At 42.6% G+C, this 20652-nt stretch overlaps 1 protein-coding gene across 1 annotated transcript in view; it reads right to left on the reverse strand.

Annotated features, from left to right (window-relative positions):
- The window catches only part of HCN4 (hyperpolarization activated cyclic nucleotide gated potassium channel 4), a 104593-nt gene that overhangs the window by 67839 nt on the left and 16102 nt on the right, over nt 1-20652 (reverse strand). Inside the window, exon 2 of the mRNA XM_075504171.1 lies at nt 6930-7353. Within this exon, the coding sequence (XP_075360286.1) occupies nt 6930-7353 (424 nt within the window). The remainder of the gene's footprint in view (nt 1-6929; nt 7354-20652) is intronic.

Raw genomic sequence — 20652 nt, forward strand, 5'->3', positions numbered from 1 at the left:
TGGGTGAGTTTGGCAGAACATGATTCCCATACTGCTAAAAGACAAAACCAGATTTGGCATTGGGTCAGCAACGCAAATGGTAACAGGAATCTCCCTCTGAATGGCTTCAAAAGCTGTATCAGCTGTTCCTAACATCAGCATTATATATATGTACATCACATATACACCGTATGATATATTGACACAAGGCTCAGCCCTCGCTATGCAGAGCACTGTGCAGGCTGGTTAGCGCACGTACACAACCTGAGGTGCTCACAGAGGGTACAGGCCTTTCAGGCTGGCCTTTACGGTGCTTTTTCTATGGGGCACATTCCTACTGAGGTGTGAATCTCTATTCCTACACATCTAAGGGAACTGGGCACTGCCCTTGCTGGTTCCTGAGCACACAGGATTTTTCTGTGATTTAGAAGGCTCCCAGAAGTTTTCCTTAAGCTTTGCAGTCAGAGTACAGGGTTCTCCAGACCCCTCTCCCTGTTACAAATGTACTTGATGTAGGTCACAACACCCTCCATAAGCATGCCGTGATGCTGTATGACAGCAACACGGCAGGCCGTGTCAATATGCTGAGGGCCCAGGGTCCCTACATCGCTGCAGCTGGAGCATGCCTCATCAATAAAGGGCGAAGCCTCCATGGTATTAAATCTTAGAAAATGACACTGATTGCAGGAGGAATCTCCTCATGCCAGACTCCAGCACTTTTCCTTTGAGGACCCTCTGTTATTGTAACACAACAGCAATAATAAAGCCTGCCAGAAACCGCCCTCCAGAAACAATGGCCTGAAGAAAAATGACAGGCAGCTGGCAAGATATGGGCATTGAGCTGCCGGCAGCTGGTCCTGGCAGAGAAATAGAGAGATGTGCACTCCCCAAGAGAAAGGCAAACTTACCACAGTGTCCAGTGAAGGGACATGTAAGGAGTAGGCTAAGAGGAGTCTGAGGGAAGAAGAAAATGAAAGGCTGGAGCAGCAACCAGCTATCACAGTGATTAGAGATCATTAGGAGATCAGCCTATCTCTTTTGAAAATCTTTGTAATTCCATCCCAGCATAAAAGCTCAGACTGATGGCCCTTGTGACACAGACGCTGGGCTCACACAAGACCCTCTTATTAACACGCCTTACACCCTGGTCAGTGGGTCTTCACTTCAGATGTGTGGGGGAATTTAACCCCATTGCTGCTGCTACAGGGAGCCTGAGGCTTACCAGGGCCAGTCCCCTAGATGATTTTGTCACACAGGCACCTGTCTACTAAGAACAGATCAGAGAAAAAACATCCATGAGACCGCAAATGACTTTCACTTGCTACAAGCTGGATCTGAACTACTGACCTAGAGACAAATGGCTCCATGCCCTAATCCCAACTCCTCGAGCCATCTATTCCCCCTATCATACCATCCTGTTGACAGAAGACACATTAAGCACTGCCAGAAGGTGACCGTAAAAAAAATAAAAAGCTTTTTCCTTTTTATGGCAACCTCTGTAGCTGCGCAACTATTCAAATATTTGCCTGGCTCCTTATAATTCATTATAACCCGTTTTTTATTATATTCTCTTTGAAACTGTATTCCTATTGTCCAGGTGGGAAGCTTAATTTGCATTATAGCAGTAGAACTTCCTGCTAAAGACAAACACCACCAAAAAACTTTTTTAGGTGTCTTTCTCCTGAAAGGTAACATGGCACAGGGCAGGGCATGGATCACTAGCTGCCCACGGGCAAGTGAGGGAAAACACAATGTCTGTACAGGAATGGAGAACGTCTGTTTCCTGCTGTTGTCTGTCCTCCCTCTGCAAGGATGTTGTGCAGCACAAGTGAAAACAGTTCAATGTAAAAGGCTGTGGTAAAATCTTGAACGACCTTCTTCTAATATGTCAACAAGAGTTTTTTGACATCGATTTCAGTGCAGCCAGGATTTTCTCTAGAAGGAAAAGATGCTTGAGTTTTGGGTCAATTTGTGCAGTAAGAATGCAAATTACTGTAACTTGCATTATGGTTCTGATAAGCTCCTGTAATGACATTAAAGACAAATGCTTGATAACGCTGCCTTCAGAAATGAGGTAATGCAAATTTAGGAAGAAACCCAGCCCAGTCTCCCCCTCCCTGACATATTACCAGTGTTTGTTGAGTCTGATTTTACTCAAGGGTGTCCAGAGGTTTTAATGAGTTACTCTCATGGGTCTGCCTTGCTATTTAACACAACAGAATTGCAAATCATAGCGATAAAAAGTCTGCTAAGCTATTTTGAACTGCTCATGCAATGGGACCCTGCTGTGCTACTTGAGAACAATCATTTTGCCCAGCTCCTTCCCTCTCAGGATCCAGTTATGGATTTGGCCTAACATTACATTCCCCAGGCCACTAGCCATGTTATGTTAATTTAATTTAAGGAAGGCTACAAATAGGTCAGAAAAAATTAAGGGAATTAGCTGTTCAAATCAAAATGAAAATCAATTGGGAGCCATATTCTCATAGTCTTTGGAAGCTCTCGCCTAGTCCTTACACATAAACCCTCTAGCTTTTGAATCAGTTTTCTGAATATCTCTGAATCTTCTTAAAGTGATGTCATCTTTCAGATTATGTAATCTGTGGCCAGTTACAGACCTGAGAAGATGCATTCCCTCCATTCTAAAACTTCCATGTAATATGGAAACTCAAGGGAAGAAAAGGACAGCATTCAGGAAGGTTTTCAAGTTTTCATTGATGTAATAGTTTGAAAATCACCAAATTGTCCTTTTTGTCAGGTTTCAGCTGCCAAAATTGAAAACTATAAATTTTTTCTGACAAAAATCTGAAAAAATCCTCTCATGATAATCTTATCATGATATATATGAAAACCAGTTAGTTCCTTTCCTTCCCATCATAATTCCTCACATAGATTCTGAAATCAAAATATTTTGGTTATCTAATCCTATGTGCTATTTGGAAACCAATTGATAAGAGTAGGATTTTATGATTGTCCCAATAAATTGTTCATAAGTTCCTTGTTCATAAGTCAAAATACTTTGATCTTAAATACAGGTTACTGCATCCTGGCTCCAAGCATGGGGGTAGATGCTGTGCATAAAATAGGGAAAGCTCAACAAATTTCTCTTAGGAAAAAAAAATTCAATCATTTTTGCCTATAAAGACCTAAAGAGGTTTTTTTGTTTAACACTCACAACCTGAACTGCATTGGTTCATTTTCATTGGGTATATCGGTTACATGGTATTATTCCGCTTTTATTCTTTCTGCTGGGTGAACTTGGGATAAGGTTTGTAGGATGTCAATGTTCAGAGTCTGCTTTCTCTGAACAGTTTCTCAGAGACAACAGTGTGAAGGCCCAACTCCTGACTCTGTGAGCAACAGTGTGCCTCCATTTTCACATGGTCAAGAACCACAGACCAATCCAGATACCCTGAAGAGCTGTTGGAGTGGTTCAAAGGCCAAGATGACAAGAGCTTCCCTGGGTATGACCAAGGCATGACTGGAGTACCCTTGTTTGTTCCTACCCTGGCAGTACAGCTCCAGACACAGACCATGCCAGCCCTCCTGGGTCTCTGCTCATGGACTTGGTAACTACCAGACACTGAAGTTTATAATATGATATTCAGGCAAGCTAGGCTCAAGCCAGTGCAAGTATGCCTTCCTACATTGCAATCAAGCTTCCTACTGCAGGGTAGGTAAGGCAGACATTTCAAAAAGACTCTATTTATATTGTGCCCTACTGGTAAATTCATTCATTGGACCACTCATACAAAATGGATAATGCAAATAAAACAGCTACATTCGGGATTAAGCTTATTTTCATACTCCAGTAAACATGAGTGCATTAGATTGTTTTTCTTCTTTTTTTCTTTTCTTTTTTCTTTAGGGTGTTTGCCCAGCTGCAGTCCCCAAAGCACTTGTTTCAGACCTGGGGGAGGATGTCAGAGTAGTCCGCTGCTGAGCCAGAATGGTGCAGGCACTTCAAACCACTGGCTCTCAAGCCCACAGACTCATGACTAGCATTGATCTGGAACTGATGAGTGGCTGGCTGTTTTACAGCATTGCAGCCTTAGAAAAGGCTGCTCTCTCCTCACTGCAGGGTGAGTGATAAATTCATGCAGAGCATGGACAACTGCAGGGGAAGAAACGGAGAGGCTCACTGTGAACTCAGGAAGTGACCACTTATCCCTGTGCTCACTCAGAGTTACACTAATGCACAGATGTAATGTCCATCTAGGAGGCCGAGTAAGTAGATTAACATCTCTGCGTATACTGGATCCCCCTCTCCTCCTCATACAGGACCCAGAGTCTCAGCAACAGTTATAAGCAAGGAGCTAAGTTTCCCATGGCAGCACTGATTGCTCCATCAAAAGTCACTGCATAAACTCAGTACAGGTGAGCGGGGATGCTCTATCCAGACACAACACGGCACACGCCCTCTCTGACTAGTCCATCCACCTCTGTTAACTCTGCCTCAGACTTCCCTACATAGATTCCTATAGTTCACACACATACTCTTCTCCAGTGGACCAGCGTGCCCTACTCACAAGTCTTTTTCAGCTTATCTGGTCATATGCAAAGAGCCTATGAGAGAAGGAAACTAGCAGATGAGACATAGAGTGGGATGGTGTGGGGGAGCAAAGGAGAATGGAAGCCTTCAGCAACCCCCTCTCCCAACAGTCCTCCTTCTTCTTTAACTCTGCACAGCAACCTGCCCCTTGCGTAGACCCAGAGTAAGTCCAGTCCAACACTGCTCTGTCCTACAGGAATTAACACTTCCAGATCACCACTGCTGATCTGTGCAGTGAGGAAAGATGAACATGAACTTTCAGAGACGGATCATCTGTAGGCACTTCAGAGTAAGAGGAAGAAAGAACTGTCAGTGTAGTTCCAGGGAGCACAACCATTTACTCCCATGCAAACATGAAGAACTTCTCTTCCCCGTCTCCTTGTTGCTTTGTAGCATGCACTGCACCAATGACAAGGGATTGCCCCTTCTCTCTGCTTCCCTCCCCCATTCAAGAAGGTGGAAAACCTCCTACTGTCATACTCTCTCTGGGAAACTGCTGCTTGGGTCGAGCCCTGTTTGAAAAAAAGACTATCATGTTTGCTCTGCTGGGCTCTGCAATGCATAACAGTGTCTGCATTGCAGTCTCAAACTGCAATCCAACACCATCTGTCCCTTCCAGTTGCGGCACTGCATCACTCCAGGGAGTCTGTTCTTCAGGGGGGATCCAGAGAGCGCCTGGCTATGCTGTCCCTCAGTACCCATGACAGCAAAAGGGCAAAATGCCCCACCTATTTGTATTACGAGGCCGAAACTAGAAATGGCTGCTCAGTGAAACTGTATGAGAAGTAAGACAGGGAAAGGGCGCTGATTTATTTTAATTTCATTTATTTTTAAAACAAATTCAGTACAATCAACAGCAAATATACTTAAATCCTCTTCAACCACCTTATGGAAAGGAAGTCAAGAAGCAGAGACAAGCAAGCGCAGAGCTCTGCACTGCTGTGGCTACATGTAAATCTGTATGAAGGAGCTATTTTAACAATAGCCTAAGCCACCAAATCGCCTTTCTTGAGCGTTCTTGGATTAGAGGACAGAGAAGCAATGCAACCAAGGGACAAGACAACAGACCTGGAGATAATTCATTGCTCTGCTCGGTCTCTGACTTACTGAGTCACACCGGGAAAGACACTTCTGCTTTATTTATCTCCATCTCTCTGTGCACTTCCTGCCTGCCTGTGCTATGAAGCAAATTAACCTAGTAGTGAATTCTTCAGGGCTGTAGCAGTCTCTCCCTGTACATCTGTACAGCACCTTGCACAATGTCATCCCTAACTTCAGAAAGGCATTACGCTCTGCTGTAAGTGAAGCATTCACAAATTATAACACCACAAAGGTGAAGCCTGAAATTTGTAAAGTATGCACCAATGCTCTCCCTCTGAGTCTGTGATGCTGGGAGGAGGAAACGGTTCAGCTCTATCATGAATTAGTGTTCTGACAGCTCAGTGCAATCTAGCCATGACTTGCATGGCTGCTTTCCCTTCACATTCCCAGGAGCACGCTCTGCATTAGATCATGCTCTGCATCAGGCTCTGCTCCAAAGCAGAAGAGAAAGTATGGGGAGGAAGATAAAATTGCCTTGACCAGCTTTCCTTGTCCTGAAAATATGCTCCTGACGTGGAGAAAGCTGCAGGGAGCTTTCTCTCTGCTTTGGAGAGCACGGAGACAGGAAAAAAATTACTTTCAAGCTACTTGTAAGGTTGTGGCTTCACTCACAATACACCTGACAACTCACCCTGTGTATTGGAACTCCCCTGGGAACAGCACAGGGTCCAGGGGTAGCGGGGCTCTTGCTTTTCACCAGACCTTTATGTCTTTAAACAGACCCTATTTGTCTGCAGATTCTCTTCTTTCCTTTTTCCCTTAACATAGTGTCAGAGAATTTAGAAAGCAAGAAGGTTATAAATACATCACCAAGCCATTTATTCAAAAGATAAGCATGTAAAAGAAGAAGATGCTTGGGTAAACAAATGCCAGAAGTGCTGCAAATCAGCTGTCTCTAGACCTTTCCTCTGAGCTGTTTCTGGACCTTTTGGGGCTCTGAGAGGGCAAGACCCTGCTGTCTGGCTAACTGCTCCACTCACAGGCAGCTATATAACTACACACTTCCTGTAGGGGGTCCACCTGTACTTACTCTCCTCTCAGCCCATGCATCATCTCCACAGATTATATATATTATGATTGTGAAGCAGATAGTACAGTCTCAAGTGACTAATAACAATATGCTGAAGGTCCTCTCGGGAACCTGCTAAAAGCAAAGCATTAGACTCAAGACACAATTCTTTAGCATTCACACTGGCATGAAGTAGGAGAATGGGCATTCAAAGAAAGCACTTTTGTCTAATACCAGCATAAGTGGAGAAAAGATTTAGGATGCAAGTGCATCACAGCCTCTGCTCACCTCCTCCCACTGATGAATATACCGGATGAGCCGGGAGAGCCGCAGAAGCCGCAGAAGGCTGAGGATCTTAGTGAAGCGCACGATGCGCAGTGCCCGGGCTGTCTTGTACACCTCAGAATCAATGCGGGTTTCAACAATCAGGAAGATATAGTCCACGGGGATGGAGGAGATAAAATCCACCACAAACCAGCTCTTTAGGTACTTCATCTTGATCCTCTGTGGGTCTAGGATGATCTCTGTGTTGTCCTCCACCACAATACCTGTTCGGAAGTTGAGGACAAGGTCGATGAGGAAGAACGTGTCCGAAACCACATTGAAGACAATCCATGGGGTAGTGTTTTCATCCTTGAAGAAAGTGATGCCCACAGGGATGATGATCAGGTTCCCTACCATCAGGAGCAGCATGGTCAAATCCCAATAAAACCTGGACAACAAGACAGAGACATGTGAGATCAGCTATAGAGTGGGAGATCAGGGAGCCCAGGTCAACAGAACTAATGTGCTTTATACATCTCTGCTGTCATTCATTCCCTATGCTCTGCTGGTCTGCCTGATGTACTCAGAGTGCACAAGCTGCTAATTAAGTACTTAATATTATAGGAACACTCATCTTCTGGCTTAGAGGGTTCAGAAAGGAATTGAGTACATGGCTGGACATGCCCACCTGAAAACTTCAACTGGGACTTCAGAGCCACCCAAGAAGAGATTGGCATACTTGCAGTTACTACAACAACTGTTAGGTAAAGAGAGAGAGAGAACAAGTATTTGGAACGCCTCTGAGTTCGTATGCCAATAAAGCCATTTGGAGCTAAAATCATCAGGCTTGCTCCTACTGTCTGGTCCTTCTTCAGAAGTAGCTAGCACTGATAGCATTGGGATAAGGATGAAACTGGAGACTGTGCTATGATCTACACTGTTCAGTTTAGATTTCTTGCTGAGCCAAGCTTACACTGAGCCTGGACTTTAGGAGTTTAGTCCACATTCTATAGATTCCTGTGTTGTACAGAAATAATCAATAAAGCTTGGAGTCACGTGCCTGAAAATATCTATTTCATTTCTAAAGTAAGCAACAACAACATTTAACTACTGTTGCATGAAGCACAGTCTCCAAGAAGCTTATCTTCACTTTAGTGGCAAGTCAATATTATCCAGTGCACCTTACAACAACATTCATTTTTGGTTTTGAAGGCATACACAGTCTGAATATAGTTCCTAATTTATTTGTTTGGGATTTTTTTAAGATTTTCCCCAGGTATTAGTGTAAAAGATACACAATCACACAATGTTGCCACAACTCAGCCAGAGTGAGGACTAAAAACTTTTCTGGGTCTCATACTTTGTTGAGGAGTCTCACAAAGGAGCCTCACTGCCCAACACAGTGGTGCTCCAGTCCCCTCCAAATGTTTCACGTGTAGAGATGCCAATGTATTGTGGTTTCACATTGCCAAGTTTTCATCAGCTCTACATTGTGTACTACAGGGCAGCTACTATAATATTGTGAGGTATCATAAATAACTTGTATTAAGATGCCCTTGTCACAGCAAAGGAGCAAAGTACACAGAGCAAACTGATTATCAGGTTTGGTTGCTTAAACCTGAAGTTGCAACATTCAGAAAGCTGCAGTGACTCTTCTAGTCAGTCACACAAATTAGCATGGTGTTTATATTATTATTAATCTCTTGAGTACCAAATAAGTGGTCTTCCTAGACCGTAAAAAAGGCAACAGCACGTTAACACAAGAGAGAGAATTGAGCCTTCTTTTAAACCAATCATCTCAACAGCAGTGAAGTCAACAGAGTGACTGGATTTCCAATAGTGTAACAAAGGAAACTGTTGGGTTTGCTGAAGAAGGACACACACATGCTGCTTCTCTATCTGTCTGACAGATGACAGTCAAAATCACTGAAATGTTTTAGGAGAAATAGATTTGCCTTAAAGATCCTCAAAATCTAGCTTTGGTAAGAGTTGTTCAGCTTAAGCCTGGGCCTTGGACCAGACTGAGCTGCTGCAGAACAGTATTACTATAGTGAGGCAACTACACTGATTTGTTAAACTCTCAGCAGGAAAACAAAAAGGGCAGAATATGCCTCAAAAGCCTTCTCTCTATAGATTCTCTCTCCCTGTTAAGAACATAACACTTTAAAGCACCTAAAACCGTATTTAAGATTCCAGCTATTACACATGGACAGACAGGGTCACAAACCAGCAGCACACCAGCAATTCTCAGAAACATTCAGCAGAGGCTGATGGGAACTGACTTCAGTATGAGCAAAGTTATCCACTAACAAGGTTTCTAAAAATGTCATCAACTATCTCTTGGTCTCAAGGTGCCACGCCCCTACAGGCAAGGTAGCATGCAATCCTTCACTTAGTACAAAGGTACAGTTGGTGCTGGTAGACACTCAGCAATGAGATTTGTCCATATGCTTCTAAGAGAAAGGCCATGTCACACAGTAATATGCATTAATACTGTATAAATCCATGTTGCGGTCTTCCTTATTAAGGGCCTGAGATGATGCTGCAGCTTTCCTAGTCAATTAATCTAGATAATCGCACAATAGCCAGAAGTCTGGAAGCAGTGTGTATATTATTACCAAAAATAAATAACCTCCCAGCTGTCTTTAATTTGCCTTAGGGGATACAGAAGAAGATATGCACAAAGAAAATTATTTTTCCCAAGTTTCAAATTAATGGCATGAGACAGACATGGCCAGACATGCAGAGATGTAAAGGTAAGTGGCTGTCCTCAGAGATCTTTGGATTTTTGTGCCTCTTATTTTTACACTGACTGGTGATTTCAATACTTAGTGGCAACTGGGGACAGTGGCAACAGTGGCTACAATGGCTCACAATTTAAGTAAGACGTTTTCCACACACACAACCCCAGTAAAATGCTTTCTGCCTGACTGGAGCACTTCCTGCTACCCCAGTCTCTTATAGTCAAGCATGGTCATATCACGGTCAGCTGTCCTGCATCCTGACTTACAGCATTTCTTGCTATTCCAGTTCTAAGATCTTCAAGCTCACTCCACACACGCTCTTCACTCCCAATCTGCTATTACTGCTGAACTGTCCGCAGAGAATCATGGTTTGCAATGTGGGCAAACAAAGATGAAGTGCTAAAATTCATTGCTATGTGTTTCTTAAACCACAGTTCTCCTCAAGGGTGTACTACTGACTCAAGATTATTGTCACAGGCTCCCCTCAGTTCTGACCTTTAAAGCCATCACTTACAAAACACAGAAGGTAAACTTTTGTATCCAATGCACCCCTGCTAATAAAAGGGTATCCAAGGTGTCAGGGAGGAGATAACCTTTGGACTCTATGAAGGAGGCAGAAAAAGCTGAAAACCACCAAGAATTTGGTCTGCACACCAATTCCAGCACAGGAAATTCACTTGCCTTTACAATGTAAACTGCCTAGAAGTTAAAATTTAACTATTAAGATTCCACAGCTCCTGCACATTTTAATTTTACCCACATATGAAGTATGATCCGCTTAGGATGGCATCACTAGATTTAGACTGAATAGACTCTCAGGGGCCGCAACACCTCAGAGGTCTAATATCATCCATGTGTCATTTTGTATTTACACTGAGGAACGTCTTTTCACTCCCTGTAAATTATTGGCCAGAATGACTAATGGTACATGTGATGTATGTAAGGGCAAGCACCAGCTATTAATAACCTATGTTTTCTGTATTTCTGTTGTTCCTTTCACCCAGGGATTCCACAGAGCTGACAGTGATGAAATTGGCTCCACTGCACCCATGAGAGGCAGATAGAGTTATTATCCCTGTCTTGCAGATAGAGAAGCCACATGGCAAAATTAAGAGAACGGGATTTGTCCATGGAAGTCTGAGGCTAAATAAGGGTTAGGACCTGAATTTGACTCTTAAGTCTAACCAGATCTGAAGCTATTCATATGGCTTGAAAAAGACTTTAACAGAGATGCATCTCATGGACATCTTCCTCTGCTATCCTGTCTTCTCACTTCTCTTCCTGTTTTCAAAAGCCTACATAAAAAATTAATAAATATGAATGTATTGTTTTATTATAGTTGACTCAGTGTGACTGAACAGCTCACAGCACAGGGAACAGCCAGCACTATATAAACCAGATGTCTTGTTCAAACATACTTGTTTTTTACACTACATCCTACTGTATGCACGCTTCTTACATATGAAAATCATGTTTTAACATGCACCGGTACCTCCGATCTTTTAATTTCTAATATATTATGTAGTTGTAACAGAATGCATCTGAGAATTAGTGTGGCAAATACACTTCAAGAACATATGCTCTTTAAGCATAGCTGGTGTCACTCAGTTGATTTGATAGTATGTACACTTTGTAGATATTAGTTTGTGGGTTTTGACCAGAAAGGTAGATCATTTTTCTGTTCTGTGTGGTGCATAATGTAACAGCAGGCTAGGAATATTGCTTTCAGATGTCATTTTTTAAATTAAATAAACCTTGATTTTTCAAAACTATGCCATGGTGCAGTGTAACCAATTATAGTGCATGAGCTCAGGAAGGATTGCAAACAACTGGAGAGAAAATAGTGAAGTGCAGAGGTTAGCCCAGTCAGCACCACTGTGCCAGTACGGCATTCAAAACCTGCCCCTGAGTAGGGCACATTTGTGGCCTTAACTTCTGTTCTTGCTCTGTAGTGTTTGCATTGTCAAGACAAAATAGATCTGAGCAACCTCACCTCTAAATTAACAAAGCTTTTTGGATGTTTTCAGCTTCTGCTGAAAGGCAGCCAACTCTGGGTTGAACTGAGGCGCTGCCTGAAAGTGCACAGAAAGGAAGCGAAAATAAAAATTCATCTAACTGAGAATGCCAGGGAGCCAGGCTATTCTCACCAGCAATGGAATTAGCTCAGACACCATGGCCAACCCTCCTAACCTTACAAGAATAGATCTTTAATGAACATATCTTGCTAAAACCAAAACCAAAGACAAATCCAATTGTCCTACCAAGCCCAGCCAGGAGCACTGCCTCGGTGCTGACTCAAGAAACAGAGTGCCACCTACTGAGTCACACATGACATCTCCATCCTCTGCTTTGAATGGGGAGGAATTGCTATGTTATTCCTTCAAAGAGCTGATGAAAATCTGCCCTTTTCTCCAGAGTGGTAGCTCCCTCCCCCCCTCTGGATTGCATGTTGAATTAGACACTGCTGTGCTCACCAGCAACTATCCTGACAGGAAAGAGGTCGTGCTTTAATTCCCAGGACTGCTAGTCGGGCTAGAAATAGAAATCATCTTTTGTAAAGAGCATTAGCAAATGTCAGTGTGGCTGGAGCAGCAACGGTGGGAGAAAAGTTTACTCCAGAAAGCAGCCATTCACATAGGTAACTGAACACAGAGGAGAGAAAGAGAAAAAGCAGGGAGAGATCCTTCCCTGTCTTTAGAAGCATTATTTCTCCCAGATATGAGTAGGATATTTCTACTGGAGAGTTACAAACTTTGCGTTATTCACAGAGATAATAGGAGGAACATGGTGATTGACTGCTCCTAAACACACTAAAGGACACTTAACCAGCTACCGAGTCCAAGAATTCACTTGCTAGAAGAATTCATTTATTTATAGGGAGGTATTCAAATACCTGTGCACTTGAAAACCTATTTGAAATGAATACCCACAAAAAAAAAGAGTCAAATGACTTACAAAAATATTCTGCATGCTATATAATGGGAAATTATTAGGGGGACCTAGCTAAAGAACAAGACAAACAGTTTTAATTCCTTCTGACCAATCTATGCAAATAATACGTATCCTCTGCCATCCTGAATAAAACCCTTGAGAGCACTGATAATTAGCCATGCATTATGACAGCACGAGGAAAAGAGCTCTGCTGTGTCCCAGCCTCCTCTAGAATTCCCTGGCTGCCTGCTTCGGCAGCACTGGCTGCTTCTCATTCAGCCGTGGTTGTCCTTGACTGTTACAGAACATGGGCTGCACCAAATTCAACCTTACTGCCAGTTGTTGCTGTGCAAATACATAGAACATAAACAGTGGAGATACACCCAGGGCTGGTACAATGGTTAAAGGCTACACTCAGGTTACCTGCACCTATGGATCTAAGGAAGATGTTCCAACTATCTCCTCATGACGACAGTAAGGAGGCAGGACTGGGAGCCCTGTACAGCTGGTAGCCTGAAGTATTCACCTTTCTTTTGAACTTTGATGCTGTAGTCATCGTGATGCCTCAGCTGGGTATCGGAGAGTAAATGGTGTCAGTGAGTTACTAAGATGGGATACAATTCTGCATGTGATTAACTTTCCTATCAGGAGCAAAAGGATTATTAGCTAGTGATGAATTTTAAGTGCTTACATAAGCAGGTGTATGATCAGGGATATCTCACAGTACAGCGTCCGCTACAAATGAGGTGTATGCCTTGGAGCACTTTGCATCTAGATTTCTTAAAACTTATATGTTGTCTTCGACAAAATTTTCATTGAATTCAACTGGCAGTTTTACTTGAGGCAAGCTATATTCCAAGGTCTGTATTTAGCCTTTGACTTGGATTATCTCCAATCTACATAATTGCTCACCTAATCCCTTCTGAACAGTGCAGAATTCCATACCGTGTTTCAAGTTTAACACATATGCTTATATTATTACCTTAAAATATAATTACATGGATTTTGGAGAGTGGAAAATTAAGAAAGCTATTGCTTATGTAATACTTTAAAATGGCATTTGCAGTCCAAGCAAGGTAGCATGTTAGCTTTTTATTGCTTCTCTAGCATCAATTTTTAAATCTAACACTACGTTATTAAACAATAATCAACACCCGGCATTTTTCAAAGTAATGTCCATACATTAATTAAATCCCAACAGACATAATTAAGAAGGTATGATCACCCTATATTACAAATAGATAGACTATGAGATAATAAAGATTTAAGTAACTTATTCAGAGGTAGAACTACTATCCAGAAAATATGGTTGCCTAGTTTCAGAACAAGTTTCCAGTCATGTTATATACTGTAATTTGATCAGTAGCAGCAAAGGGGAAATTCCTTTCTTTCCCATTGTAAAAATATAAATATACACATTACTTAGCAATATTTTTATTCCAGTTATAATACTTGACAATTTGCAAACAACACGTTTGAGGCACTGATGCATTTAACCAACTATAACATAGTACATTGTGAATTATGCCCTTTAACTTACAAAACACAATGCATTGTATCAACATGAGTTAGCTTAAATTATTAGTTCTTTGATAGTACCTACAATACACCCACTCTACTGTCAGGCTCCTTAAAGAGATGAAGATTGGTGTGATGGAGATTTTTACCAGATAATTCAAAAGAATTGAGAACTAGTAAAGCAGACCTTATGTCGAAGGTAATCTACCAAGGAACGTGTTTGTCTGAACTATGAAACAGCTCAATGCTCTGAATAGACACGGAGTTTGGCAGTTGCTGGCACAGCCCCTGCTGCCAGCGCGGTCAGAGTGGACCACAGACAGCAACGCAGTGGGCAGCCCCCTCAGACAAGCCCAGGCTTTTATTGCTGTGACTATAAAAGCCTTGGACCTTGCACTTCCCACCGGCACTGGTCAAAAACTGTAAAAGGCAACCCTGAGCTCATTACCAGGGGAGTTACCTTTTCTGTCAAGTATTAGCTAAGGAGAAATGGCAAAGCCTTCGCCTTGTGTGGGCTCTGGCCTCTGCAGAGAGGAAGAACATGCTATGTGCCGGGACATCCAGGGAAATCTCCTCTCTGGAGCTCTTATAGATAGCTGGGACACTCAGCATTGCCTACCAGAGCTGCTAGAGGAGCCACCAAGAAACTGGTGGTGATTGTCCTTCACAAAAACTAGATTTATCAAGATAGAAACATTTCTATGGCCCCCATCTAGTCAGTTTAAAACAGGCTTTGTGAATCAGCCAAGGCAGACAGTCCTGACGTTCTGTGGCTTTGTTAGAACAATTTCATTGTGTTTCCTGTTTTTCTGTCTCAGAAAACCCAAGCGCTTTGTATTATTTTTGCACTGACGTGCGCCATCATGAACCAAAATGGAACTTTATCCCAAAGAGCTGCTGGCACTCTTCTCATAAATGTATTTAACTTTCACTCAGATAGGGAAGCTGATGATAGAATTTAAGTGACTTGGCTAGGACAACAGCACCCTACCTACTAGATAGTGCTCTCTTTCATTCAAATTTCTCCAAATGCCATACGGTGTATGTGAACTACACAGCAAGTGGGATCACTAAGCTCAGTTTAATGGAGACTGAACAAACCTTGCAGGGTGTCATTTCATTACAGTCTGAGGCACGTCAGGACAGAAGAGTTCACGGAGGCTACAGCACTGCTGCTTGGCTTGCACATGTCCTGGGATAATGAGAGTTCTGGACATCTAATCTGTAAAGTCAACGTCTACCACACCTAACCCTGCAGTGTGCTTAATAGAAACTGTATAAGCATTTTCAAGAGTTTACTGTGCAATCTGCCATTTCATAAATGCAAATGTATGGGAACACTTACACCTAGTCCTTGGTCCACAGACATACTGTATCACACAGAAACAATATGCTCCTGCACTTCATTTCCAATAACGCTGAAACATAAACAAGTCACAAGAATAAGAAAAGTCATGGTGGATTCCGCATGAAGTAGTCAATTGACCACTCTCCTCAACACCCACTGCCTTCCTGCCTGCAGATATTATCCTAACAAATTAAACTGTATCTTAAATCTATACTTAGAACCCAATCTTCCAAGAAAGGTAAAAATAAACAAGATTTCATTTCTGCCTTTGGGGAACACACACAGAGTAACAGAGACAGCCACAAGAGACTTTGTTTGTTCTGGCTCTAAATTTGCAGTATGGATGCCAATAGAGCACACATCCCATTTCTGACTAAAACCAGCATTAGTAGTATTTTCTGACTTGCCTGGGCGCAGCTAATATTAGCTCATGGAGAATTCCCCTGTAACAAGCTGCAAAAGCAGTGAAATTTTTGTGAGTACTACCTATAGGAAAGCTTATTCCCTCTCTTTTTGAAGGCCCAAAAGAAGAACATTTACACACTGAACCTAGACAATTTATTGTTGTCCTCATAGCACCACTGAGGTGATCAAAGATATAAATTGTTCTGCAGTGGAAATTCATTGCAGCAGTGGCTGGAGACACCATTGGGAAGATAATATGGTACAGATTCAGTGGGAGATTTATAAGCACAAGTTTCCTCAATACCTGATTCCCTGTTGAGGGAGGGTATAGACAGATTGCACACCAGCTGCTGGTGGTCTGGGATTACCTCCTACACAGCCACATCACTACATAAGATGTGTTCCACTCTGTGGCTGTCTCATCAAACTTCATCAGATGGAACAGCACCACCACATCCTTCCAGAGTTAAAGAACTAAGTACAATTTTCTATTTGCAGCATTTAACCAAAAGTGTGCTCATGGCAGAAAGCTCAGGCCAGAGAGCTTAACCCTCTCTTCATGTCCCACTCTACTGCACTCATAAATATGTCTTGATTCCCTCCTCCTCTGCCCCCCCGCCATGCTGAATCCCAAAGGTTTTCAAGGTGTTAGATGTGTATTGATTTCATAGAGCTCCCAGAATACATTATGTATGAGACTGACATGCTAAGGGCCTGGAAATTCTGCATTGTTTGATCTTCTGAAATCTCTTGCTTGTATGAATATGGAAAAGTTCCTCTTTGTGTGCTGTCCATTGATCCAGATGTTGACCCTTCTCTGTGTGTGTTTATCTCTGATGATTTAATAATGAAAAAGACTGATAAACTGAGGAAAGGAAGGTAGCCCCTTTAGGGGGACCTATTGCCATGGAAACATGCCATATGTTGTTGTTGTAGAGAACGGATAGATCAATAAGTGCTGCAGCTTCCAACTCATCATGAACATGTTGTGGAATGTGAAGGACTAAAGCCTAAAGACATGCATAAGTTGTGGCATTATGAAGTTCAGGCCCTGGCCCACATCCAACATCTAGCATGACTCAAATTCAAATGTTTGGGCAGTCTGTTAAAAGGTGGATCTGCACTAGGGAGTTCTGAATTGTCTCAAAAAGCAGTGATATTAGGCCAAGGGTTTGATTTGTAGCCAGGTATATGAAGGAAAGGGACTATATCTTATTTCAGAGTGCCCAGACTCCAATTTCTCGGAGACATACAGGTAGAGATTTCAAAGCCTACTTCTCTGAATCTGATCTTTCACCTTTACTTGCCAGAGTATTAACAGCAACTCACACTTACAGGATTCAGTGCTGCAGGTACAGACTTTACATCTATATAGATTATAGAGATATATGTACATATGTCTTGTTAGTTCAGAGTAAATGCTACTGCAAGAGTGGCAGAGGACATACGACACTAACTGATGGAACAGGTATCTTCCACCAACTTATCTTCTTGGGAAGTTACAAGGATGACAGGCTGGATTCTTAACTATTTTGTATTGACATGGCTCTCCTGACATAATATGAGTTTACATGAGGTGAGAATGTCAGCCTCACCACTAGGAACCCAAATTTACTAAAATTAAACACTAAAATAGGGCAGAGAGATGACACAAGTCACATAACTAGATAAGAATAACAGTTTAGAAAGTGGGGAACAGTGAGGGGACATTGCTTTGCTTTCTGCTAGCTGTTGTTTTGCTTTGGATTGACAAATGTATGCTCTCATGCTCTGCAGTAGGCCACAAAGAGGTGACAAATGCATGCCACAGATAGCTAAGTCATCTGCCAGGCTGAGAAAAAGACTTCTAGCCATCTGAGATGCTAAAAATGTTCCTCCTAGGTATTGCTATGCCACAGCTTGGTGTTGATTAGGAATCACAACTCCAGGCTCCCCAAATGGAAAGCGGGGTGAAACAGAAGGTCTCTTATTACAACATCTAGGCTCTCATAGAGGCTCCTAGAGACCCAGGTTTGGGTTACCCACCATAACTTTTGAACCATGAACCACCAGGACAACCATCTCCACAGCAGGTCACCAGTGGGCTTAAGCAGCCTTAGAAACAACTGTGTATGTCGTTTAGCTGAGTAGCTGGCCATTTACATCCAGTTTATGGTGAAAGACCAAAAAAACAGAGGAAGAGCTTCCTGTGCCTGAGGATGGATCGAACCTGAGCCTGATCCAGCTGTCATTCAGCTACATGAAGCAATTTACTCAGTGAGATACATCTGTGCTTGCAGGATAAGGCACGCGTGCTCTCTCATATTCTCGCTTCAACTTTTAGAGTTACCAGGATTTATGTCTGAGACAAGCAACAGCATCTGCCAGACTTCAGCACCCATGCACGCTTATTCCTACCACTCTGCATGAGACCTGGATATGCCAGATGGGGCAGGGAGGGAAAGTTTAACCTCTTTCCTGCTTAATGGCAGGATGGGAATCCAAAATGCTGCCAGAAGGAGATAATAGAAAGTAGTTTTGGGTTTTCCAATGGTCTGCTGGAATGATCATATTCAAAGACGTGTTACTCTAAAGGCTCAAAACTTCCTAAACCACATGCTCACTGAGGAGAGAGAAAGCCAGAGTGACAGAACATGTTCCAGGCATGTAGCTTTCATCCCTGACAAGGGCACTTCACCACAGACCTAGTGGTTACATATCACAGGGGTAAGACCACCTGGAAGAGAGAGTTCACTCCCAACTTACACTCGCAAGTCAAATGTCTTCTTTAACAGACATTGCTTCTGAATTAAAAACACTTTGGCCAACGGGGATGCCAACTCTAGAGCAAATTTTCTGCCTACTCTGTGAACTCTGTATGGCTTCAAGTGTTAGAGGCTGAGGAAATGCCAAAGGAGCAATGTGTAAGAACGATGGACTGGGATGCATGAAGTATGTATTTTTTACTGTTTTCAAACTTCGGCTCCTACTGATCAGTATTACTCCATGACAATCAACAGGAGAACACTGATTTACATCATAACTTTCAGACCTGGTGAGAAATGTTAATGCTGGTGTCACTGTTTCAGACAAGCTTCAGCACAAAGTGCCAGCCATAAGCTTCTTTCTGTGGGGAAGACAGGGGTGGAAGGGAGTAAGACATCTAAAATGATAATGAGGTAGTGACTATGTGTGTTTCAGTTTCAAAAGCAGAAAATATTTTTCCTCCCCAACTCTCCTGCTGCTAACATCAGACTCTTGTTTGCAATGAGTTATTCAAGCTGGATTGGAACTCAATGAAACCTCAAAAAGACTAATGATGCTGGGATCTTGGGGGGCTATTCAGGTATCCAAGACCCCAGACAAGACATGAATCACCTTCTAAAAATGCAGCAGTTAAGGAAAAAAAAAGTCCAATTGCCTCTGGTTATTTTAGGTCTCAGAAGAAACACACTGTGCTAAGGCTATGCTTAACTAAGGCATCCACATGAATCCACTATCCCCTCCAAACATTGGATGCTGAATGAATTACTGCATGTACTGAAACAGTATGTAGCTCACAAGCGATTTTTTCCTTTTGACCTCAAAGCATTTTGTGGCAGGTGGCTGAGTCTCAGCATCAGCATCTGCCAGCTGGGGAAACTGAGGCATGGAGAGGCAGTTATTTCTTTAGTGTGTCAATCACATAGAGGTCCACAGCAGAAAGCAGAAGAGAGACCAGGAATCCCAACATCCACTCCAGTGTCTTAAGGGCACTCAACTCAGCTCACAACTTAGCACTTCAGCTCCACAGAAAGGCAGTTCCTTATGCAAGGAGCCACAGTGCTCCAAAACCCTTTTCAGTTTCTGAGAAACTATTATTTGGTGTCTCCACAACATTTTTGCATCAAACTGACTGAAATGAGGAAACCCAGTAGAAGCCTAAGGGCAGCAGGAGACTTGGGAAAAAATGAGGAGGACTTGGTGAATGCTCTGAGATAGGAGAATGGAAAACTCGGGAACTGGACATACATACTCCCCTAGAAATTATACAGTCAGACAAACTCTCCACCCAAACGGGACACTTTGCATCACCAATTATACAGAATATCAAAAATTCAATGGCCAGATTTGGGGCATGTAAGGCCTCTCGTCTCATGTCAGACTGGTAGGAGCCATTTTGGCTTTTCATCTTCCTGTGTGATATGGAGAATAGTATGTAACACTCCTGTAAAGGAAGCAGGTGCTAGGGGATCTGGGTATTTTCACTTAACACATATCTGCCTTTTGCCAAGATGCAGGATGCTGGTGGAGCTCTCCCGCTCTTTCTAGGATGCACTGCAAATTTCTGACTTTTGATCTTTTGTAGAAAGGGCACATCTTTGTGGTGTGGTGGGGATTCTCAGGGGATTCTCCTTTATCAAAGCTCTAATCCATGTTGCAGGGTCTCAGTGACCCACACAGTCCTCTCCAGCCATTTGTTCCAGTCAAGAAACCTTCTGGAGCAAGTTGTAACTGCAGCCCCTTCTTTCCTCACCATTCTGAATCCCCACTACAATCAATGGGAGTTTGCATAATACCTCTCTTTAAAAAATACACAGAACAGGAAAACACTGGTTGCAAAACACAGCAGATTGCTGTAACTCTACTATAACATCCAGTGCTGCTCCTCCAATATATACAGTATTCTTCTGCCAGAGTCATCCAGACAAATAGTGATGGGCACCATTAAAAAATGCTTAGATAAATCTTTTCCAGTACGGGCTGGGCTTGATCTGCTCTATTTAAGTCAATGGAACACAGCCATTGAGCCCTGAGGGAGCAAATGCCAGCCCTAAATCAT

This window comes from Mycteria americana, chromosome 6 (assembly GCF_035582795.1).
Source record: "Mycteria americana isolate JAX WOST 10 ecotype Jacksonville Zoo and Gardens chromosome 6, USCA_MyAme_1.0, whole genome shotgun sequence".
In the NCBI taxonomy this organism is placed as follows: domain Eukaryota; kingdom Metazoa; phylum Chordata; class Aves; order Ciconiiformes; family Ciconiidae; genus Mycteria; species Mycteria americana.